This window comes from Phascolarctos cinereus, unplaced genomic scaffold (assembly GCF_003287225.1).
Source record: "Phascolarctos cinereus isolate Bilbo 61053 unplaced genomic scaffold, phaCin_HiC Scaffold_9;HRSCAF=440, whole genome shotgun sequence".
NCBI classification, from domain to species: Eukaryota; Metazoa; Chordata; class Mammalia; order Diprotodontia; family Phascolarctidae; genus Phascolarctos; species Phascolarctos cinereus.
In genome coordinates, this window is record NW_027556402.1 from 106131929 (window position 1) to 106157970 (window position 26042).

The 26042-nt window shown below is 35.7% G+C and overlaps 1 protein-coding gene across 3 annotated transcripts in view; it reads left to right on the forward strand.

Annotated features, from left to right (window-relative positions):
• The window catches only part of LRBA (LPS responsive beige-like anchor protein), a 760465-nt gene that overhangs the window by 65849 nt on the left and 668574 nt on the right, over positions 1-26042 (forward strand). For all 3 annotated transcript variants that reach the window (XM_020994027.2, XM_020994028.2, XM_078148462.1), the window contains exons 3-10: positions 9974-10205; positions 10396-10496; positions 12969-13064; positions 15563-15684; positions 15773-15899; positions 17003-17122; positions 18334-18480; positions 25832-26029. In XM_020994027.2, the coding sequence (XP_020849686.1) occupies positions 9974-10205; positions 10396-10496; positions 12969-13064; positions 15563-15684; positions 15773-15899; positions 17003-17122; positions 18334-18480; positions 25832-26029 (1143 nt within the window). The remainder of the gene's footprint in view (positions 1-9973; positions 10206-10395; positions 10497-12968; positions 13065-15562; positions 15685-15772; positions 15900-17002; positions 17123-18333; positions 18481-25831; positions 26030-26042) is intronic.

The window sequence follows — 26042 nt, forward strand, 5'->3', positions numbered from 1 at the left end:
TTTTTTTTTTTATTCTTTGGCTAGGCAGTGGGGTTGAGTGACTTGCCCAGGGTCACACAGCTAGTAATTGTGTCTGAGTAAATGTGTCTGAGACCAGATTTGAACTCAGGTCCTCCTGAATCCAGGGCCGGTGCTGTATCCACTGTGCCACCTAGCTGCCCCTAAAATTTTTTAAAAATTATTTTAAACTCAAAGACATCTTATATCTAAATGGGGCAGGGGCCTAAGGATTGGGTCTGCTACCCCTGTGTTGAATTTCATGGTACAATTTTACTAGCACCCTCATGGGTGATACTCCTTTCTTATCAACTCCATATTTCAGTAGCCATACCCAAAGCTCCCTCTCAGAGAGGATGTCATTGTGATAATAATTATTTACTCTGACCAATTAATTTTTTTCACTTAGCAAGCATTTATTTTTTCTCCCTTTCACTTTGCCCACTCTCCCACTAGGGAAAAAACAAAGAAGAAAAACAAAATCCTTGCTACAAATGTACATAATTGAGTCCTGCGCCTGTAGTCAGGAACACCTAAGTTCAAATCCAGCTTTGGGCACGTCCTAGCTTTTTGACTGTGGGCAAATCACTTAAGTTGTGTTTGTCCCAGTTTCCTTGTCTATAACATGAGGATAATAATAGTACCTACCTCCCAGGATCAAATGAGATAATTGTTAAGTTCTTAGCACAGTGGCTGGCATGTAGTCAATGCTATATAAATAATGCTATTATTAAGCAAAGCAAATTCTCATATTGACTGTGTCTGCAAATGTGTGTCTCCTGCATATTTACTTCATTACTTCTCTGTCAGAAGATGGCTAGTATACTTTATTATTGGTCCTCTGGAATCATGATTGGTCATTGCATTGATCAGAGTTAAGTTTTTCAAAATTTCAAAAAATTTTACAATGTTGTTATAAATCATTATTTTATTTTATGCTATATGACTTCATAAAAGTCTAGGTTCATTTGAAATTATCCTTTCATGTTTCTTATGGCACAATAGTATTTCATTATGTTCATATACCACAATTTGTAGAGCCATTCCCCAGTTTATAGGTACAATCTTGGTTTCCAGTTCTTTGCCACCTTAAAAAAAGAACTTATATAAATATTTTGTACATATAGGATATTTTCTTTTTATTTGATCTCTTTATGCCACTCAGATTTCACCAGCTGATTTGCCTGCAGCATTGTATGGTGAGGAGATCCATAGCTAAAGCCTGACTCCATTTGGCCAGGGCTCCAGGGGGCTGTACTTGTTCCCTTACACAGGGTTTTCATAGGTTGTGGCCAGTGGGGTGCTGCCGTGGTCCAGTATATCGAATTAATTTCCTTTAGGAACTTGATTCGCTCCTTTGCAGCACTGCCTCCCTACCCCAACACACACACACACACACACACACACACACACACACACACACAACACACACACACACACTCTCTCTCTCTCTCTCTCTCTCTCTCTCTCTCTCTCTCTCTCTCTCTCTCTCTCTCTCTCTCTCTCTCTCTCTCTCTCTCTCTCTGACATTGTTGTTACACACCACTGAAATGAATGAACTTCAGCCTTTTGTCATGTGGCCCTAATCTCAATGGGAAGCAGTAAAACCTCTGGATTGTAGGCTATGTCTGTTTCCTGTGGGTGGCCTATTGTTTCTTGCCTGAAGCCTGTTCTGTCTGCATCACCCCTTTCTCTTGTGCTGTTTACCAGCTCCAGCAGCTGTCCCTCTGTACACAGAGGTCTTCCTAAAGCTGATGAATGTACTGAGCCAGCTGATGTGCATTTTGTTTTTTATGCAGGTGATTCATATTGTCCGTGATGGTTATTGTTATTATTAAATCAGTTGTCAACAGGAAATGAATGGTAGACCTGATGCCATCATTACCTTCCTGGAAGCCCCCCTTTGTCACCCATTGAACTAGTCACCCAGCATCATTAAATGCCTTCCCTCTTCCATTTAGAGGATTCTCCATACACCACCAGAAAGGCCCTTTTTACAGGGTGCCACGTTTTTATTGCCTATTCCCCACCTCACCCATGATGTGTCATGATACCTTCTTGTTCTTGCTGCTGACCGTGACATTTCTCATGTAGTAGGCCTGACTGAGGCTGTTTCCTTGATAGTTTAGATCTGATATTTGAACTAACCAAAACTCGGAATTGAAGAAAAGGAGGTTTACTGTACTCAGCAAGGATATAGCATTTTGCTCATGTACAGCCCCATGCTTTCCATAAAAATGAATCTGGTCATCAGGGCAAGAACTCATAGGCCCTGCAATATGAAGCTTATAACTTCACTTGGGACTGTGTTTTTGGTGCCCTTATGTGGCCAGGAAGTCACATGGGGCCTGGGGCTACCAGAAAGCTGTGTCAACTGCAGTGAGGCTTGAGTCATACCATTCTGGGCCATGGAAGTTATGGAGACATCTTCCTTCCTGTTTAGGGAAAGAACTAACAACTTCCATGTAAAATGCCTTTGAGAGACCAGTATTACAGAATCTTGTAATATTGAAATGGAAGACATGTGAGAAGTTAATTCAATTCTAGAACATGAATTCAGCAAAGGATACTGCAAGAGTTTAGCTGGCTGGTTGGTTGTTGTCCTTAGTAGAGTTAAGTTACAGTGTGTCTAACTGTGGCTGATCAGACCTACATGAGCTTAGAATGTTCTACCACAGGTTGGGCACAAATAGTTCATGTGAACGTTTGGGGGTGGATACTCTAAATTTGCATATCTTGCATTTCTCTTGAGCTGCTTCAATTTTGCTTTGCTTATAGAGCACACACTGTCTCTGATGAGGGCACACTGTGCGGAATGGTCTTGTGCTGGTATCTTCCACACAATCAATTCCATAGTTTTTTTTTTTCCCAGGTGAGGCAGTTGAGGTTAAGTGCCTTGCCTAGGATCACACAGCTAGTAAGAGTGTCAAGTGTTTGAGGGCACATTCGAACTTAGGTCCTCCTGACTCCAAGGCTGGAGCTCTATTCACTGTGTCACCTAGCTGCCCCCCCCACCTTTTTTTTTTTAATTTCTGTAGTTCTTAAGAGAGACCTTGAGAGTGTCCTTATATCGCTTCTTCTGACCACTGTGGTCAGAAAAGATATAGCTAGACAGATAGGGGAAACACCAGGACAGAGTACTGTTGTGAAAACTCAGGGAAGAAAGAATATACAGGAGAGGGTCATAGTGTAAATTGCTACAGTGAAGAAGAGTAAAGACTGAATAAAGGCCAGAGGACTTTGAAATTAAGAGAGTTGATAGTCATGCTCAGCTTTGCTCTGAGTGAAACTACATCTGGAGTATACTGTGTAGTTCTGGGTATTATGCTGTAGGAAGACTTTGATAAGTTGGAGACTGTCCAGAGAAGGGGTACCTGGATGATGAAGGGCGTCAAGATTGTTACATATCAGAATTAGTTGAAAGTATTGAGACTCTTTAGAATAGATAAGATTTAAGAAGAGTTTTGCTGTCTTCAAGTATTTGGATTTTTGTCATTTGTAAGAATGATTACTATAGTTGGTTTTGCCCTGAGCATGGAGCCAAGGAGTGGCAGATGGGTGACATTGCAGAAGGGCAGATTTAAATTTACTCTAATAAAAACTTCTTAACAATTAGAGATGTCCCAAAGTGAGTGCGTTGATTTGGGAGGCATTAGCTTCCCCCTTAATGGAAGTTTTTAGTTAAAGGTTGTTTTGACTAATTTGTTGTGAGAGAGGCATCAAGGTTTAGTTGATAGAATGCTGGGCTTAGAGTAAGGTTGACTTGGTTTCAAATATCCCTTTAGGCACTTATTAGCTTTATGACCACAGAACTCTCTCATCTTCAGTTTCCATATTTATAAAAATCAAGAAAATAATACTTGTAGTATCTACCTCATGGTACTGTAAGATTCAGATGTCATGTTATGGAAGTTACAAATCTTTAAGTTTTATATAAATATTATTTGTTCTGGAAGGAATTCTTATTCAAGTGAAAGCTGGATTTGGCTGTTGGAGGTCCTTTTCCAACCAGAATGCTGAAATTTGTCCCTCCAGGGAAGATGTTGAACCTGATCTATGTACACAATTTAATAGATGCAAATTCTAAGCTATAACAGTGAAGTATTGCTGTCATCATTTTAAAGAGATGCCAGCCTTCTTTTAGAGAGTGGTGCTTTTGTCTCTTTTGTCCTTTCAGCCTTGTCAGACTTCACAGAAACAAACACCTATCTGTAGAAGATGAAGGTAGCTGCTTTGTTGAAGAGCCTCATAATTGATTGTTGCCCATAAATGAAAGCAGGTGAGGGAGTTTGAAGACAGATTGGTCAACAGATGTGAAAATGTCAGTCTTCACTTTGGAGGAAGCCACTTATTTTTTTAAGAAAAATTTGTTATTCCTACATTTGCTTCAGTTGTAAAAGGCCTACTTTGATTCTTCATCACAGTGTGGAGGTGACTCTGGGTTTTTGAAGGGTATGCCATGATGCATGCTTTGGAGTTTCTGCTGTAGTAGTATGACTTCCCTTATGGTTCTGGCAGTAGCCTGTGTTTATTTTCTGAGGACAATCCTAGCTAAGCACAGAGAGGCTCATTATCACATCTTTCCTGCTTTCTAACTTTATGACTCTAGGCAAGCCATTTGATCTACCTGGGCCTAGTTTTCCTTATCAGTAAATAAAAGGAGTGGTGATGTTTTTGACTTGATTACCAAGATCCTTTCAATCTATAAATTTCTGATTTTTTGATAAATTGATCAGCTACTTCATGGCAAATGTTTTGGCCATGGCCATCCATGACAAAAATACAAAATTGGGCTCAGTTCTGTGTTGTCCCTTTATGCTAATAAAAGTATTATCCCAGAGATATATAAATTAATAAGTATTTATTTAACACTGACTATGTCCCAGGTACTAACTATGCTTGGTACTAAAGGATACAAATAAAAAGAATGATACAATCGCTGTTCCCAATGAGTTTACATTCTCATGAGGGAGACAAGTACATATATAGAAATATATAGAATACTATATATCTATATACATATAAATAGATACACATACACAAATATTTAAGACTGAGAACTGTTACCCAGTAAATAAACAATCAGTTATGAGCAGTTACGAAGTTTTCAACAGAAGAATTATTGATTATTGATTGATTATTGAAATTCTATAATCAAATGAAAGGATGCCCAGATCACTAATAATAAGAGAAATGCAGATTATGGTAAAAAAAAAATTCTGAGACTTAACATCATACCTAGGAAATTGGAAAAAAAATAATGAGATGGAAATAGTGTTGCAGGTTCTGTGGGAAAATAAGGACACATATTTTGGTGTTCCTATGAACTACGAATGTGCTCCCTTCCCTTTCTTCAGTGATGGTGGCACAGTGGTTAGAAAAGAGAACAGGTATTTCCTAGGAGTCACACTGTTTTGAGTCAATCTATTAGCATTAACTTAGCTGTTGGTACTGGAAATTTGAGATTCTTGTCCAGTGGTCAGCAAGTATACATACTTCTGGAGGAACTAAGTATCATCAGTCTTGACACTCTTGCTCTAAATGAAATGAGATGACCAAAAGAAGTTTCAGTTAAATGTAAGTCTGACTTCACTGGGCTTCCCTGCTTCCTTTATATCCTAACTAAAACCTCACCTTCTACAGGAAGCCTTCCTCAACCCCTCAGTTCTGTTGAGGGAACTCTGTTAGTTATTTCCCATTTATTCTGTGTGTAGGCTGGTTTGTACATATTTGTTTGCTTGTTGTCACCTCCATTAGATTGTGAGCTTTTTGAGGGCAGGGACCGTCTTTTGCCTTTCTGTGTATCCTAGTGCTTAGCACAATGCCTGGCACAAGTAGGTGTTTAACAGATGTTTATTGACTGATTAACTGTTCCTGTTTTCTAATGGCACAAAGCCAGAGTATTGCAGAATTTCATAAATGAGATACATAATAATTTAAGAGTTCAGTCCTGCTGTCGGGTTTAGTGACTTGCCCGGGGTCACACAGCTAGTGAGTGTTATGTGTCTGAGGCCGAATTTGTACTCAGGTCCTCCTGACTTCAGAGCATCCACTGTGCCACCTAGTTGCCCTTAAGGAAGCTGATTGTTAATGCTTTGATTATATTGGTAGTTGGATTCTGTGTCAGTACATATACCTCATATAGAACCTACAAATGGGCAGTGAGATGGTCTCAAAAGTGAAGAGTGAGCTAGTCATAACATGTTGCTTCTAACTGAAGCAAAAGCCCACCTTTATTTATTCTTTTTTTAACAGCAGTATTTTTATGGTGCTACTGTATGGATATAAGGTGCAGAAAATCCCAATCCCAGGGGAAGAATTAAAGTTGAAGGTGGTCACCTAAAGGGTAATGGAAGGGTGCTTGGTGAGTATAGGTAGACCTCAGCACATTACAAATGAGAAGATAAGGAGTTGTTCAGGATGAGCAGCGTAAAGGATTTCACTAGACTACCACTAAAAAAAAAATGGATGAGAGATCTAGCATATGGACAGTATTTGGAAGGACTCCACGTTTTGGAGAATTTATGGGAGGTTATGGACAAAAGTTGCACAGGAATGGATTAGCTGCAAGCTATGTCACTGGTGGGAAGTATCCGTATCGATAAGATTACAAGTGGATTTAAGTATCCAAGATGGAAAAGATAAATGCACTTGAAAAAGTTCTTAGGCAGAAATGGGCTTAAAGTATAGATAACCCTCCTCAAAAATAGATATATTTATAAAAATTGAAGAATCAGTTTTGGACCTAAAAGGGCCCTTATATATAGTGATAATATAGTCCACTACCCTCATTTTAAAGGGTGGTAAATATGATCTGTAGAGATTAGGCTACTTGCTCAAGTTCTCATAGCCAATTATCTTTACGTCCTCTGAATTAATTCCAGCACTCCTATTCTGTCATATTCTTTACCTCAAATCAGGGAGAATCTAGTAAGCACACTCTCAAGGGGCCAAAGAAAAATAAAATAATATATATTTTGAGTTTTAGAATATGATTTAATTTCTGGTTGTCATTTCCCAGTTTGAGGTTTCTATCTGAAGAGGAAATAATTTCTCTTCATTACTGATGTTTACGAAATTAAAGCACAGAGCATATCTTTAATGAATTAGTTCTGGCTTGATTTATTTTGTGAATATTAATTTGAAGAGAAAAATAACTTCCCATTTTAAGTTTCTAATGTAAAATTTTTGATTATGTATTGGAAGTTTTTGAATAAGCTTTTAAAAAATTTCTATAGTCTTGGACATTAAACTATAACTTGTAGAAAGATAACATTAAGCTACTCTGTAGGTTGCTATAAAGATTGTTTATGAAGTTCAGGCTCAGAGCTAAAATACGCTGAATTGGATGGTTTGAAAAATGTATCATATGGCATAGGAGACCAAATCATGGTAAAGTGCAGAGAAAGACTATACATCAGTTTCCAGGCTACATTATTCAAAAAAATACAACCATAAAAAAGGTAATAAGATTACATTTTCACATTTCATGGCTAGTAAGGTACATTAGACTGCTCAGATATTCATAACTTACTGTGACATTTGGGAAGATTACATTTTGTAGTGCACAGCCATTACTACAGCTCAGATAATAACTAGCCAATGCTTGAGCCTGGATTATGATCCTTGTCATTGGGAACAAATTTGTGTTTTGAAGGTTGATCAGTTTCAAATAACTATTAGAAAGGGTTAACATGACATACTGTAGACTCTGTGCATGCTTTTATGTATGATAAGTATGCATACATATAGTATATCAAATATGCCATACATTTGTGTGTACCAATATCCTCCATCAATTTTCTTCTTGAAAGGCACATTTTAAAATACTTTAAGCAATGGAGAAATGTTTAAAATATCTGCCTTGACACTCTTCTAGGAATATAAACTTAATTTGAAAACTGGTAAAATACACATACACACACACACACACACACGTACACACACACACACATATATGTGTGTGTGTGTGTGCGTGTGTGTGTATATATATATATATATATATATATATATATATATATATATATATAGAGAGAGAGAGAGAGAGAGAGAGAGAGAGAGAGAGAGAGAGAGAGAGAGAGTAAGTTAGTAGGGAACATTAATTCTTTTGCTTCTTAGATGGATGATTACTGATGAAAGTACTGATGAAAGTCCTAAATGAAGGATTGCTGTTAGTCATGTTAAGGTGAAGGTAAGGTCTCTGAAGTTAGTTGCAACCAGAATAGTTTTATATGATGGATTTATTATATATTATATTATCATACATATATTATATAATATATTATTGGATTTATTATATATTTTGAAGACCTTTTTGAAATTGTTAGAACCCTCTTTAGATTTTGCTTTTGTCAGCAAAATATACTTGTTGTGGAATAATAATTGCCTTTAAATTTAGATTTGCTGAGTAACCGATGTAATTGAAAGCCATTGTTTTTGGGGGAAGTTTCAGAATATGATTGGTTCATAGGCAGCGATGTGGAGAAGGTTATTTATTGTCTGTCTTTTTGAAGAAATGTCACTGTTGAATTTCTCTTGACCTATTCTAGACTTTTAAAAAATTCCTTTCAGCTCTATTTTCACCTCCCACAATTTTAAAAACAGAGCAATATTATATAATTTTTTTTTGTTGTTGTTGTTAGCTTGTCAGTCTCTTTACAGATACTTCCCACAGTTAGACCTCAGTAAATCCTCCTGTTTGAGAATACTTTTGCCCTCTTGAAATTTTAATTTGCCTCAGTCTCTTTTGCCTCATTTCCTTTACTCTACTCTAAAGGTGCTTTAAATGAGATATTTAGGTAATGTAAAATAAATTAGTGCCCTACTTTTTAGATGTTATAATTAAAACAAAGGTTACCTACAATAAGAACTAATATACTTTGTATGTTTTTAAAAAATTGTCCAATTACTAGTAACAATGTAATGAAATGTAGCAGCTCAGTAGTTGAGTTGAACTTTATTTTTTTTGTGCGTATGATTTAAAGAGACCAATGCTTAACATACTTGTAAACATTTTCATGTTAGACGTTCCTGATAGCATGCTTAATGTTCTGAAATCTAAGCAAGCATGCAATTTTGCTTGGGAAGTAAAGAGGAAGAAATATTTAATGTGCATTAGAAAACTATTGAGAAGAGAATGATCAGCAGTGTCAGAGGTTGCAGAGAGATCAAGAAAGATGAGGACTGAGGAAAAAGGTCATTAGATTTAGCAATTAAGAGATCATTAATAATTTTAAAGACACAGTTTCACTTGAATAATGAGATTGGAAGCCAGACTGCAGAGAATTTGTAGGAGAATGAGATGAGAGACCGTTTTTGTATACATTGAGCTAAAAAAAGAGAAGAAAGGTAGAGGGCCATAGCTTGAGGTTTTGGAAGGGTCTAGTGAAGAGATTTCTTTTTAAATGAATTAGGGAGATCTTGATACACTTAAAGGCACTTGAAAAAGAACCAGTTCAAAGAGAGAGGTTGAAGATGAAAGAGGGAAAGGGAGAGGAAAAGAGAAGGAAATAGCACATGGGGGGGGGAGAGAGAGAGAGAGAGAGAGAGAGAGAGAGAGAGAGAGAGAGAGAAGAGAGAGAGAGAGAAGAGAGAGAGAGAGAAGAGAGAGAGAGAGAGAAAGGATATGATTGAGGTTGCAATCTGCTAGGGTGCTTATAAAGCTTTGACCACCTCCTTGATTTGCCTTTTGTGATTATAGTTTGTACTTGAAAATATTCCTATGTTTTTCTTCAGTAGCTTTTTATTTTCAAATTAAAAAAAGTTTGTTCTTTATTTAAAAAGTTCTCTTAACTGTTTGCTGCAGTTACTATCTAGTTCTCTTTTTCTGAAGATTTCTGATAGGTAATGAGATAGAGGCAAATGAATATACTCATTCACTGGTAAGGTAAAGGGAATTAATACACATACATTTGCATGTGTGTGTGTGTATGCGTGTACATAGTAAGTGACTTTTGTTTCTCTCCCTTTTTGAAAGCTGGTTGGTGGACAGTTTGATTTGGAAATGAACTTTATCATCCAAGAAGGGGAAAGTATTATTTGCATGGTGAATCTTTTGGACAAATGTGACGTTACTTGCCAAGCAGAAATATGGAGCATGTTTACTGCCATTCTGAAAAAGAGTATAAGAAATCTTCAGGCATGCACCGAAGTGGGTCTTGTTGAACAAGTGCTCAGGAGAATTGACAAAGTTGACAACATGATTGCAGGTATGACTTTCTGTGCTCGCAGAATATTTTTAAGAAAAAACTAAAATAGATATTTAAAATGTTTTTTTCTACTCCTTTTTATGTTTAATTGCTTGATAAATAAATTCATTACAATTGGTAAGTATATCTTATTTATTGTGAGACATAGGTATATGATGATGTAAAAATTATACTCTTCTTCTGTCCCTAGATCTTTTAGTTGATATGTTAGGAGTACTGGCTACCTATAATTTGACTGTACGGGAGCTAAAGCTGTTCTTCAGTAAACTTCAAGGAGAAAAAGGCCATTGGGTAAAGTATTTAATCTTTATTTTTTAAATTGTTACTTCATATTTTTGAAACTTGTATTTCTTTTAAGTGCCAATTTTGAAAATACTGGGGACAAACACCTTGAGCAAATGTCTTCAGATAGTTTTTATGCATTTGGATTCCCATTTCTTCTATGCTTTTCTGTTCCATTCATCTCTTTTACACCTCTGATATTAGACTGGTACAGCAAGGAGAAAGGTGGCATCATAATAAAGACTCTGACCCTATCTGATCTTTCTTCAACCCTCCTGGTGATGGAATGAAACCAGGTATTGGATAAAATTTCATAGTTGAACTCATTGCTAGAATTAAGGAAGGAAGATGGATTCAGATGGTGTTCTTTCATTGAGTTTCATCGTGCTACTTTAGTAATGCTACACCCCTTTCCTCTTTCTCTACCCCTGTTTTGAAAGAAAAATGAATGAAAGAGTGCATGTGAGTTGTAGTTTAGAGGAATGTATGCCTCTCCGAAGTTGAATTTAAGGTTAAACAAGATTAGAAACAAACCCATTCCTTCTTCATTCTATTATTGTCAAGCATCATTGACAATCCAACCATTTATTGATTGATTGTGTGTGTATTTTCCCTACGGTTATATTAGTGCTTTGTTGGATAGTTGAGTAAGTGACTTAAGAGAAAGTGTATAGTTCCCTGGGATTTTTATTTACTAGCCTTAAGATTGGGACCATTGCTCTTTCAAAACTTTTCTTAGAGGGTGATGTGAGGGGCCATGACCTTAACTCAAGTGGACAGATTAGTAAGGTTAGCCATATATACCACTGTGTCCCTTTGTTTGCAGTAACAAACTCAATGTCTTTAAGTGTCTGTATGTGTCCATGCCTTCTTTCTGAAATTGCCTTCCATTTGCACTACATGTATCTTTTATGTACACACTTGTTTGCAATTCTCTCCCGTTAGAATGGTTGTTCCTTGAGGGCAAGAACTTTGTATCCCCAGCATTAACACAGTGCTGGAGCACTGTATTAATAAGCACACATTGTAAATGCGTAATAAATGTTTGTTGACGGACTGTGTGAAAGATGTTATCTTCTTACAATTCTTGTATGAGAAATGCTTATCATTTTATTAGGATTTTTTAAAGTCATATTGGCTAATTTTAGGAGACTATCAGATGTAATTGTTAAAGTTACTTGTTACTTCTTTAAAGAAACAAATTATAGAAGAAACATTTTAAATATTTATTTATTCCAAGTGTATAAATCACTACATACTGTTCTTTCCTTATCTGTGTAATTCTTTGAATTTGATCTTGCCATAAGGAAATACTGTGTCTTAAAGGAAATGGAGTGGTGGTGATTGCAAGTATCCTATTTTAATGGGAAAGTGAGATTTAAAAGCTGCCTTAATACTTAAGAATATAGTCTTTACTCAGATTTTCACTTTCTTTGCCTTTTTATCTAAAGGGTCATTGAACTGGTCCTAACATCATAACAATTACTTGCTTATTTCTAAAAAAGAAATGAATCTATGATTTTACCTGTAACTTGAACCAATTAAATCAAACTTTTTACCTTTCAAAGGGGAGATTGTTATAACATACATCTGTCTTGTTTGCATTTTGGTGGAAAGATTGAGTACATTTCAGATGGGATCATGTATTTAGGGAGGGGAGGTCATTAGAGTTCATGTAGTCTAGGGCAGACCCTTCATTTTTCAGATGAAGAACTGAGTCCCTGAGAAGTTAAATGACTTGCCATAACACAGCTGTTAAGTGGCAGAGCTGTGATTCTAATCCGGTCCTTTCCAAATTAAGCCCTCTTTCCACTGCACCATATCATCTATAGGCCATGATCCACCTTGGATGGAAAGTAAGCTTTTAGAAAATGTTATTGTATGGATTGTATGGATTGAAATTTATTATTTTGTTTTGCTTGAGGGCAGGGATTATTTTGCTTTGTATTTTAAATGAGATATTGTATGTAAAATGCTTTCCAAAACTTTAGAGGGCTATATAAATTTTAGAGATTTTTATTATTTGTAGCTATAGCCCTTTGTATATAGTAAACAGTTAAAGTCTTCTTCCTTCCTTCCTTCCTTCATTTAGCATCTGACCACTAGCCTGACTGTTTTAAGCATAAAGCTTTGGGGGAAAACGTTTGACTTATGTGAAAATTATTTTTAATTTTATTTCTTTGGTGTAAAAACTGTTAGTCTGACATGGATATGGGCCCTGGAGAAACTTTGGGTATTAATTATATTTACATAGAATACTAATGACTGCTATAAACTCTTCCACATTGGTCATTTGAGATGTCTCTATTGTGATGAATGCTCATCTGTTGGATAATACATTGCTTTAAAAGCATTGGAAAAAGCTCCAAAAAACACATTTTGGCCTACTTCAATTAGAACATTGTTGTTCTCATGTATATTTAAAAGACATAGGTTAAATTCTTTATTTTATGTTGAGTAAAATCTTAATTATTTTAATAGCCTCCTCATGCTGGGAAGTTGCTGTCTGTGTTAAAACACATGCCTCAGAAATATGGTCCTGATGCCTTTTTCAACTTTCCAGGGAAAAGTGCTGCAGTAAGTTGCTCTTAATTATGAAATAGATATGTGGCCCATTTTTGTTAACATTTTAAGTTATGTTAAAAAATAATTCATATTATTTTACTTTACATTTTTTCCTTTGTCCTTTCTCTGCAGGTCCCAACCTTTTTCAATTTTAGATCCTTTATTCTGTGTTTACTATTTTCCCTCTGATATTACCAACATTTTCATCTTTTGTAGAGAGTTAGACTAATTATTTGGAACACACTGGACTTATTTTCTTAATGCTGGCTTACTATGTTTTCCAAAGAAGTATCACCTAAGTAGTCTTGAATTATACTATTAAAAATGAAATGTCAAAAATTGGCTTAGGTGAAGTTTTTACAGAGTACTAGAAGAGAATGAAAAAGATGTTTTAAAAATTGTAATAGCAGGAGGCAGCTAAATAGCATAGTGGATAGAGTACCAAGCCTTGGAGTCAAGAGGACCTGAGTTCATATCTGGCCTCAGACACTTACTAGCTGTGTGACCCTGGGCAACTCACTTAACTCCAATTGCCTAAAAATTAAAAAAAAATTGTAATAGCAGTACAATTGATGAGGTCACAATATTGTGACTAGTGCAATGGATCCCTCAGAACCCCATGGTTCAGAACAATAATTCCTTTAATAAAAATATATCTAAAACCCTCGGGTGAAAGTGATAACCAGAGCAGTAAGAAGTGGTACAGGAAGGTAAAAGAAAACAAAAGATCCAGATAAAGAGATTAAAAACAGTTAACAAAGAAGTACCCAGGTGTCTCAGAAACTTTTCGTCCCTCTTCCTCCCTTCCTGCTTCCCTGACCCCCCTGGACAAAATTAATTCAGATTGCCCAAATCTGCCACTTTGTTTTTTGCCTCACAACTGCTCATACTGTTGGGGGAATGTGGGAGTTGGACTTAAGTCATCCTTAGTACCACCAGGTTCTTGGTCTACAACAACTAGGAATTGTTACTTAATGTTTATTAGGCTGCCCTCCCAACCCCATCCCAGTACATTTGCTATTTACATTTTGTTCAAAAATTTTTTTTGGAGTTTTTCATTCTCTTCTATTTCTGAGCATAATCTTTTATCTCTAAAAGAAGTTAATTTTTCTTTTGATTCCCACTTGGATATAACTAAATGATAGCTTCCAAAAGATAGGTATGTTTTTAAAATTGATACTTAAATTGTTAAATGTTATATAGACCTTTTTATTTCCCATAATCTTTCATTTGTTGACATATGGAACACCATACAAATAATTGTTAGTGATTTTAACATCATCAACTATGCTTGTTGATATTTTGAAAGTGGTTTTGTTAGTCTTTCAGATATTTTCAGAAAACTTGGAGTAGTAGGTATTTTAAAGCTAGTTGGTGATGATTTTTAGCATATTATCTTTATATATGCTTCTCAGGGTAGAGGCAAGTGTAAATGAGTAGAGAGCCTACCTTCAGGATAGGGGTTCAAGTCCTACTGCTGACGTATAGTGTCTGTGTGATTCCGGGTAAATCATTTAATATTTTAGTGCCCTAGGCTTCTCTTTAAAGCTGTACTTTATTGAATATTGGCTGATCTGCCCAGGAGCTTCCTATACCTGTGAAATCACATATCTGGATCAATGCTCCTCTAGCTCTCCTATCCCCCATTCAGGTAAAATTATGTGTTGTGACAAATAATAAGCTAAGTATCTAAATATAATTTCACAAGTGCAGTAACACTAAATACCCACTAATGGGCAGGGCATGGTACTAGTACTTGCAATGAATACAAAAAATAGCCTCTGCCCCCCAGGACCTTATAATCTTTTGAGACATACAGTATCTAAAACAAATTAGTAAAAACAATTTTGGGAAGTAGTAAGGATTGAAAGAACTAGGAGGATCTAGAAAGACTCCCCTCATAAGAGGTGGCAGTCAAGATGTTTCTTGAAGGAATCCAAGGATTCTTTGAGACTAACCTGAGTAGGGAGTTTGTTTTAAGAATGGGAAACAAGGCAGTGTTTCATAGCAGAGAGAGAGCTGGCATTAGTGCCAGGAATAGCTGGATTCAAGTCCTATTTATGATGAATACTGTTGTGTGACACTGGGTAAGTCATGTAAATATATTCAGTACTCTAGGCCAGAGTTGTCGAACTCACCACCTGCAAAACTCAGCTATCTTTTTGTTCAGTTATTTCAGTCATTCCAACTCTTTGTGACCCCATTTGGAGTTCGCTTTAAAAAATACAAGGATAGCTTGCCATTTCCTTCTGCTCTTTTTTCATCTCAGGAAACTGAGATTAAATGAGTTGCCCAGGATAACACAGCTAGTAAGCATCTGAGGCTGGATTTGAACTCAAGAAGATTAGTCTTCCTGATTTCAGGCCTGATGCTTTACCACTGTGCCCCCTAGCTGCCCCAACTATCTTTAGATGCATTTCAGTGTAGTATCTTGTACAAAAATACTTAAGAGATGGTTTAATTGAATACTAGGTTATTGCTCTTTGAGTAATTCAAACCTTCTTTTCTAGGCTATTGCATTACCTCCTATAGCCAAGTGGCCGTACCAGAATGGATTTACCTTTCATACCTGGCTTAGAATGGATCCTGTAAATAACATCAATGTGGATAAGGATAAACCTTATTTGTATTGGTATGTATTTTTAATTTGGCCAGGGTTTGCTTTGGAAATTTATAACAAAATCTTAAAGAAAAAATAAAAACTTATTTTTCTCCTGTAGTTTCAGAACAAACAAAGGACTTGGCTATTCTGCTCACTTTGTTGGAGGTTGTTTGATTATAACTGCAATAAAATCCAAAGGAAAAGGATTTCAGCACTGTGTGAAATTTGATTTCAAGCCACAGAAGGTATTCAGTAAATTATTTTAGTGTTTCATAATTATGACAGCATATTTGTTTTGTCATATTTTTGTAAGTAATTATGTTGCTAGCATAAATAATGGTTTTGAGCTTGAAGATGAAATGAGTCATATCCATATTTCTGCTGAGAGGGAACAAAATTGAAGTGCAACAGTTAACTACTAAACTTTTGCTTTTGAGAACACTATAAAAATGACAGTTTACACTTCTGAAAAAAACCTTTGCCCACTGGCCAGAAAAAAAAATACTTGTGGAAGTTACAATAATAATAGAATTACAAAAGTACTCTAACAGTATAGCTTCAAATTTGGAAAACTATCTCATGTGGCAGTTTTGATTCATCTGTTTAAAGTTTAAAAACACATTTCAAGCTTTGTGGAGCATGTAGGACATTTAGCTTTCTTCTGTCGAAAATGGAGACTTTCTTGCTATCAGTTAAAAAACAACAACCTTATAGACGCCAAGTGGATGTGATGTTTATGTGATACCTTTTTTCAGCGTATAAATATTTTCGGTTGAGACACCATCTTAAATATAACTGTATTATCCATTATCCTGACTTGTAATAGTGCTTCAATATTTGTGTAGTAACAGAAAACAACATTGTTATTAAAATTAGCAATGTCACGTTAGCATTTTGTCTAAGGCTTTGTGTTACCGTTCTCTTATACGCTAACAGCTACAACAAGTTGCTTTTCTAAATCTTTTCGTATGAAACCTTTGAATTTGAAAGCCTCCTGGATCTTGTTTAATTTCAGAAGAGGATACACTTACGTCAGAGAACTGTTTCTACTTTCTGCCTTTTGTCATAGGATTTAGAGCTTGAAGGAAACTTAGTGATCAGTTTCTCCAAAATACTCATTTCAGTTTTAAGCTCTGAGGTATACTGGTAATTTTAGATAGCTGTGGTTTGAACCTATCTCTTCTATGACCAATGTAAGGCCTTTTCTACTACATCATGTTGTTTTCCACAAATATCTTTTTATTATCTCCAAATTCTTTCACTAGGTGGCCACCAGTTGGTATCAGTCTAACTTAATTTTAAACAAGATTTGTGATTTTTTTAGTGATTTCTATTTCTCTTTGTTCAGTGGTACATGGTAACTATAGTACACATTTATAACCGCTGGAAGAACAGTGAGCTTCGATGTTATGTGAATGGAGAACTGGCTTCCTATGGAGAGATAACATGGTTCGTCAATACCAGTGATGTGAGTAGTTTAAAAAATTTAAAAATAATAATAGAAAATTTTGAAGTAGATGTATAAACCCTTTTAAGATCATCTGATAGAGTAAAATGAGCAGTTTTAAATTTTATGTATCCTTTTTTCAGAGTGATTTAAAAAATTATTACCCTAGTTCATGTTACTTTTTAATTGATAAAGGAGAAATATGTTGTGGATAGAATAAGTTGCCACAAAGTCAAGTGTTAATGTCATAACCTTCTTTTGTGGTTGGTATGTACTTTTAGAGAATGTAATACCTTGTTCATCAATTTATCAAATGACAACACTTCCTAGAGCCATAAAACTTAAGTATTTATCTGTCTAGGCTTATCTTTAGGCTGAACCAGGGACTTTTATTTATTTATTTTTTTCTGTTATAGACATCTTTGGCAGTCTGGCAAAGCCTGTGGATCATTTTTCAGAATAATGTTTTTAAATGCATAAAATACAATACGTTTAGGGTATACAAGTGAAACTAGTTATATTAAAATAAAGATGCAATTTTTTTCCATCCAAATTTTATGGACCCCTTGAAAATTATACACAAGACTAAGTATGGATTATAATAGATATTTTCAGTTATTTGAAGGACTGTCACACAGAGAGGGGATTAGACTTATCCTGCTTAGCCCCCAGAGTTTAGAAGTAGGCGCATTAGATGGAAATTGTGAAGAAAGATATGTAAAAAAAAAATTTGGAAAGAACATTCTTAGAATTAGGCAGACTCAAATGTGGAACTGGCTGCCTTAGGAGAGTAATGGGATCTCTCTCTGAGACTTCAAGCAAAGTCTGGATAATCACTTAAGAGCTATGCTGTGGAGAGGTTACTTTTTTAGGGACACATATGGCCCCTGAGGTTTCATGTCCTGTGATTTGTTGAAAAGATATGAATCTGTAGTAATAAGAGAAAAATGTTAGTTACATTTATTGCATTTACTTCTGTAAAATTTATCAGGACTAATGCCTGAAACTAAATTTTAAAAGCAGTTAATCAACCAGCATTTATTAAGTGACTGATATCCATTTGTCCCTATAGTAGGCACCAGAGATAACCCCTTCCCCCAAACCTAAACCAAAACGAAACAAAAAAAATCCCAGCCCCTGACTTCCAGCATCTTCCTATTAACCTTACCAGTAAACATAACTTTTCACTTTCATTATGATTAATTTAAACTTCTGTTGTATTTTTTCCATAGACATTTGACAAGTGCTTCTTAGGGTCTTCAGAAACAGCAGATGCCAATAGAGTGTTTTGTGGGCAAATGACTGCTGTTTACCTCTTCAGTGAAGCTCTCAATGCTGCTCAGATTTTTGCTGTTTATCAACTAGGGTTGGGATACAAGGTACTTCGATATTTCAGACTAATCAATCTAACATATTTGAACTTTAAAGCAATTTGTTTTTGTTGGAAATGTGAATATTTTAGATCTTGAATAATGTCATTGGTAGTCTTGAGTAACCTAGGTCATGATAAAATACTGCTTGGGAAGTAATGAATTACATTGGACTGATTACTCTTGGTCTTTTATTTGGCTTTGTGCTGTGAAATATGCAGTGCACAAACATTTCCTTAAACCCGTTTTCCCACAAATTAAGGTAAAGTTCATTTTTCCTGAAATAGCTGGCACTTCTTAAAGTAAGTTAAAGTTTTAAGGTAAACTAGGTTACTTTTATAGGTAATAATGTCTTGAAAAGAACTTGCTTACCTAAAATGAGTGAATACTCTGTATTTAGGGTATTAAGATGTTGACTTACTTGTTTTCAGTATCTCAGTGGACATGTGACCTTCTCTATGTGGATACACCCTCTATCCCTTATCATTCTGTGGGATTCCTGGTAGTAGTTTTTAAATATTTTAAATTTAAGATGTATGCCTTGCTGGAACAATTACAAAGGGAAAATTTTCATTTCATTTAGTCATTGTTCAGAATATGAAGGACATTGAGTTATCTCTCTAATCACCTTTTAGAACTATTAAAAATTTTCCAGTTTCTCCAACCGTATCCCTAGAAATTACATTGAAGCAACGAAGTGTAGTGGAAAGTACCCACAGTATTATTTAGATTGAAATCCTAGTTTTCAACTTATTGGTATTACCCTATGCAGTTTCACTGATCTTCTGGACTTCAGTTTCTTCATCTGTAAATTTAGAGGTTGGGCAGATATTGCTAAGATCTCTTTCTGTGATGAGCGGTGATAAGATCCTGTAATAAGATAATCCTGAAGATATCCTTCATCATCCCCCAATACACATGAGAATTATTGTCAGTATTGGCAGATAAACGATAACTCAGAATCGAAATAAGCGTTGCTTCTTGTCTTGTCCTTTGGCATCAATTTTGCATGTTAGTTATCATGGAAAACTGTTAGACATGACAGCGCAAATGGAAAATTTAGAATTTTGATAGGAATTATTTCAGGTTGTATAGCAAGGATTATGGGGTCTAGGAGTAGCTGTGGTCACCCTTCAGTCTACTACTTGACTTAATCCATATTTAATTATAACTTAAGTACTATGTTAACATACAGCTAGATTTATATATCTCCTCATTAAAAAGGAAACCTTCTAAAAATCTACCAATTAATCAACTAAGTTCCTAGCTTCATCCCTTTATTTATTTAATAAACTGGCAAAAAAAAAACATTTCCCAGAAGTAATTATTATTATTACTCCATGTATTTGCTTGTACCTCTGTGTAGCACCTAGCATACTCCCTGTAACATAAAGGTTTAGTATGTTCATCTCTCTCTCCCTCTCTCTCTCTCTCTCTCTCTCTCTCTCTCTCTCTCACTCAAATCCCTTTAATCTCCTATCTTTAAATAGGTATTAAAGATACTGAATTTATAATTTATCAACAGTGAAATAAATCATAAAAAAGATGGATCATTATTTATAATACTGATCACAACCATAGTCACCTCAAACCCTAGCTGTAATTGCAAACAATTTCTCTTTGATTCTGGAAGCACCATCCCATGCCATTTAGTTCATTCAGGATAATAAATTAAGTCTTCTTGAAGACTTCAAAAAAATCCTTTTCATCTTTGTAAAGATAAAGATTTCAATAATTTTGTGAACAAAGAAGTCCTCTTCATTTTCTTTCTCTCTACCTTTTTCAGTCTTTTTCTAGTTACAGTAGGAAAAATCAAGCTCTTTATATTGTAATCAAATTGTTACTTCAAAATTCTATAGCATCTCATAGCAGGGGTGGGTGGGGAAAGAAACTAGCCTGTATTAGGCACTTACTGTGTGCCAGGTACTTTACAAATACTGTCTCATTTGATCCTCGCAACAACTCTGTGATGTAGATGTTATTATGATTCCCATTTACAGTTGAGGAAACTGAGACAGACAGTGGTCAAGTGACCTAGTGAGTGTCACATAGCTAATAGATATCTGAGGTTAGATTTGAACTCAGATATTCCTGACTCCAGGTTTACCACTGTGTCACTTAACTGTCTTATTCTTTATGAAAGGAACTATTGAAGCTGATGTTACTCTAGTGCAGAATTTCCTAATTTGGGCCTACTGCCCCCTTTTAAAAAAATTAATCATTACCCACCTGGAAATCTACTTTCTTTAATCCTTTAATTTTTTGAAAAATTTATGTCATTTCAAAAAAAAATACAATTTTAAAAAAATGAAATGTATTAAATTTAATAATTTATTATGAATTTATGGGGTTTTTTTCTGCATTGACATTTTGATGATACAGTGTTGCATCTTGTAACCTTGTAGTATTGTATTGTAAACAAATAATTACACACACATATTCTTGCCGATGCATTCTGGACTTCTGAACAGTGCTCTAACGACCCTCCTGCCAACACTTGCCTGTTATGACCTGTTGGTAGACTTGACAACTGATCCATTATAACTTGCATTTTGTGTGTTTATTTGGAAAATAATGTAATCACTATGACTTTTAACTCTTGTTACACAACAGATGAAACATATACAAACAGTTTTTCAAAATTTCTTCTCTTCTTTCCTTATGTTTCCACTGCCTCCTTATTTTTATTCAATGCCCAATTGTACCCAAAGCTACTACCTCCCCCCCCCGCATTGTTCCAGCATCCCCCACCCCAGGGGGCGATATTGCTCACTTTGGAAACCTCTTCCTAGTGAGTAGAAGATCCATACTCCCTTCCTGTAAACTCTGACCACCTTATTATAGCTAGTGACTAAACATGTCGCAGATTTTAACAATTCTTTTAAGATAAAATACAAAGGAATAAGTGTGCTTCACGATTCTGTGTTGATTTGTGGTATTCTTTACAGAAGAATTCCTCATATTGCAATCTATTCTGGACTGGACTTCACTCAGGACAGCTTCCTGGTAGTTTAGGTTTGATATTGGAACAAAATGAGACACTTGTAGATCATTACATAGTTAATAAAAGGAGATTTGTTTAGCTTTGGTGAAAGAAGGGTATTACAGAGAAAAGACATTAAAGACATCCTGAGTTGATTGAGTTAAAAGAAGCTCTTTTGCCTGACTTGTCATTGCCAGACATCAGAAGGTGCCTGGACCTCTCTGTGGGCATTTTGTATACAGATCACCAGGAAGTGTGAGCCTTTAGTTTCCCGAGCTGATCAAGTCTCAAGGATGGTTTTAATACCTTTTAAGGAAAAACTAGCCTAACTTGTGTTAGACTATTGTGTGTTAGGGGTTAGGATATTGTTCCCACCACACAATCTATAGGACTTCTAATTGAATATTCTTTCACAAAATTAGTAGAAAAATCTGAAACTGATGAGGTCAATCCTCCTAGTTACTTACTTTAAAATAATTTCTCTTACCATATCCTTTGTTTCTGGATAAATTTATTGTCTTATGTTTGTGTAGAGATATATTACTTAGTAAATTTTTAAGATGTTATTGAAATTGTAAACATCTATTCAAATTGACCTTGGCAAGTATCATATTAAAGTAGCACTTTTTAGAACAGCTTTAAAGAGCACTTAATTCTGAAGCTTGAAATGTTGGAAGGTCTTAGTTGAAGAAATATGGTAATGGCAGTCGTTTCTGAGAGTTTATTATATCTGGTTCTCATGATGGTTTTTAACTTAAAATGTCTTTAGAAATAGTTATATTCCTATTTATCTTGACTGAGTAAATTTTTTGTTAGCTGAAATAGTAAAACAAATGCTGATTTCATTTAATGATCAAGCTTATCTTTAGAGGAGAAGGTGAATTAGATTTATTTTTAAATGTCTTATTGATGCATTTTATGCCACAGTCACTTTACAATAACCCTTTCATAAAACTCGAATTAATTTCTAAAACAAAAACACTCCTCTTGCCCCCATTCTGTGTTCCTGCCAAATTTTTTTTACATGTAAGAGTGAATCAGAGTATTTTTTTTTGTAAATTAAAAAAAATTTTTTTCAGAGTATTTCTAAAGACATAAAAGTACAAAGACAGTGCTTATGTGTCTTGCCTTTTCTTCTTAAGTTGGGCATATAGATCTCGGTTAAGGATTACATTTCTTATTTCTTTTTCCTCTCTTAATTATTTTTTAAATTTACCTCATATTCATACCCTCTGTTTACATATATTCTTTCTAGCTATGCTATTAGTGGTACAATTTTTAAGAATTACAAGTATCATCTTCTCATGTAGGGATGTAAACAGTTCAACTCCATTGAATTCCTTATGTTTTGTTTTCCTCTTTTCCCTTTTTAGGCCTCTTTTGGGTTTTAGTATTGGAGATTAATTTTTTTTTTTGTTTCTCATCTTCTCCTTATGCAAATCCTTCTATTTCATTGAATGACCATTTTTACCCTTGGAGTATTATGCTTAATTTCTCCAGGGAGGTGATTCTTGGTTCTAGTCCTAGCTGAGGGGTTGGGAAGAACCTGTGGTCAAGGGCAGATGTGGCCCTTGAGGTCCTCAAGGGCAGGCCTTTTCCCCAATTCACACTTCACAGAACAAATCTCCTTAATAAAAGGATTTGTTATGTAAAACTTGGACTCCCTCAAAAGGCTGCACTCAAGTACCTAAGGGGCCACAAGTTCCCCACCCCTGTACTTATTCTCCTTTGTCTTCCAGAATATCATGTTGCATGACCTCCAGTCGGTTAATGTTGCAGCTGCCAAGTCATATGTAATCCTGATTGTGGTTTCCTGATATTCAAATTGTTTCTTTCTGTCCACATGCAATATTTTTACCTAGACCTGATAGTTCTGTAATTTGGCTGTAATGTTCCTTGGAGTTTTTATTTTGGGATCTCTTTCCTGAGATGATCAGTGGATTCTTTCAATGCCTGTTTTGCCCTCTGGCTCCAGGACATCAGGGCAGTTTTCCTTGATAATTTCTTGAAAGATGCTGTGCTGATCCTCCTTTTGATTATGATTTTCAGGTATCCAATGATTCTGACATTGCCTCTCCTGGATCTATTTTCCAGGTCAGTTGCTTTTCCAGTGAGGTATTTTACATTTTTATTTTCATTCTTTTGAATTTGTTTGATTGATTCTTGATGTCTCATAGAGTCATTCGTTTCCACTTATCCAATTCTAACTTTTAAAGAGTTGTTTCCCTCAGTTAGCTTTTATACTTTGTTTTCCATTTGGCCAGTTCTACTTTCTAGGGAGTTAATTTCTTCCTTGGATTTTTGTACTGCCTTTTCCATTTGGCCAGTTCTACTTTCTAAGCAGTTGTTTTCTTTTTTGAAGCTATTGACTTTATTTTTTTAAATAATTCTCTTGCATCACTCTCATTTCCCAATTTTTCTTCTACCTCTCTTATTTGATTCTTAAGCTCTTTTTTGAGCTCTTCAGTGAATTCTTTCTGGGCTTGAGACCACTTCCCATTTTTCTTTGGGGTTTTGCCCGTAGGTGTTTCAACATTGTTATCTTCTTCTGAGTTTGTGTCACCATAATAACTTTCTATGATCAAATTCTTTTTCTGTTGTTTTTTTTGCTCATTTTTTTTCACCTTTTTCCTGTCTTTTAAATTTGAACTCTGCTGCTGGAGTGGAAGGGGACTGTCTCAGGCTTCTTGTGCCAGGGACCACAGGCCCTGGCTGTTTACCTAGTGTTACACTGATGTTGTCCTGAGGCCCATGGGTGACCCTTGTGTCTTATGCTATGCTGTGCAGCTGGGGTGGGAGGTGGCTGGCGCTGCTGGAGGCTGTGGGGGTCTGGCAGCTTACCTAGTTCTGAGCTAGGGCCCTAGTGTTGATGTCTGGCATATGCTCAAGGATGGGGTGTTTTTGCATTTCTCTGGGGCTCCCTGAAGCACATATGGAGGTCTGGCCCTGGAGGCTGCCTCTTTGTCCTGGGCTACACTGAAGCGTGTAGCTGCTGGAGAATGCCTGTTTGCTTAGGCACCCAGTGGGTTGGCATCTATTTGTTTGCCTGGGTCTGTGCTGAAGCATGAGGAGGTCTGGCTGCTGGACAATGCCTGTTTTCCCAGGCTATACTGAAGCAGGTGGAGGTTCTCAAAGCTGGAGTCTGTTGGTTCCCTTGGCTACGCTGAGGCACATTGGAGGGGTGTCTGGTGCTGGCATTTGCCTGTTCCACCACACTGGGGCTCAGGATCTCTCTCTGGTATGCTGAAGTGGGGTTTGCTACTGGCTTACTGGGATGCTTCCTGTCCTGGACTGTGCTCTCCTTTTTCACAGTGAGAGAGACCTTTCTTTCTGATCTTCCAAGTCTCTTGGGCTAAAAAATTATTTTACTCCGTCTTTTTGTTGGTTCTGCTATTCTAGGATATGTTTTGGGGCATCATTTTATGATTATTTGGAGGTGAATATGGGAGACTTACTGCGTTTTACTGCTTACCCTGCCATCTTGGCTCCCAGAAATGATCAGGAGAGCTCAGGTTATTTAAAATAGAAATTAAAGGAAATGTTTTTGAAATGCATTTTCTAAGCTCCTACAGAGTTTTTCTTTCTCTTAGAAATCACTGCTAGTTCATAAATACTAAGATATAAGCTTCTAAGAAGTAAGAATTAAGTTTCCTGTTTGAGTAATTCAGAATAGCAGCATATTAAGGAAATGATATTAGTGGTTAAAAAAAACCCTACCTTTGTAACTATTTTATCTCATCTTTCTTTAAACATTTTGCTTTTCTAATAATCTCTAGGAGGAACCTTTTTTTTGTGAAGTTGAAATAAGCTGATAAACCTTTTAAATAAAAATTATTTTGACGTTCTAGATACCCTTTTCATGTTTTAAAATATAAAACGCTGTAGAATTAGGACATGAAGGGAACCAAAAATGTTATTCTTCTTGGTATTTTAAGTAGTTTCAGTTAAAAGATTTTCAAAAATTGTTGTGGATTTTTTTTGGTTAGTCTTGAAAATATTTACGTTATATATTTTGTTATACAAGGGTTTGTTTATGAATGGTGCTAAACATGAAATCTTTTGTACCTTAGGTTTAATGTTATTGATTTGCATTGCATTACCTCTTTAAAATATAGAATTAGTCTTATTACAACTTTTTGTGCCAGTCAGTGGCTAGCAGAGTGTTCTGCAAATAATTGATGCTTAACAGTTAATGTTTATTGAATTAAATTCAATCATTTTAGAAATTATTACTGTAGAACAGCTAGCAGAGACTGTCATTATTGTTAGAATACTTCATCAGTTATGTATTTCTTTAATGGTATAATTCTGTTGGCTTATTATTGACTCATTCTTTACAACATACTGTCTTAAAGTGTCTTTAATATTATTTCTTAGGGTACTTTTAAATTCAAAGCGGAAAGTGACCTCTTCCTTGCTGAACATCACAAACTTTTGCTTTATGATGGCAAACTTTCCAGTGCTATTGCATTCACGTATAATCCGCGGGCTACTGATGCCCAGCTGTGTCTTGAATCATCACCCAAGGATAACCCTTCTATATTTGTTCATTCACCTCATGCTCTCATGCTCCAGGTATGATGCACTT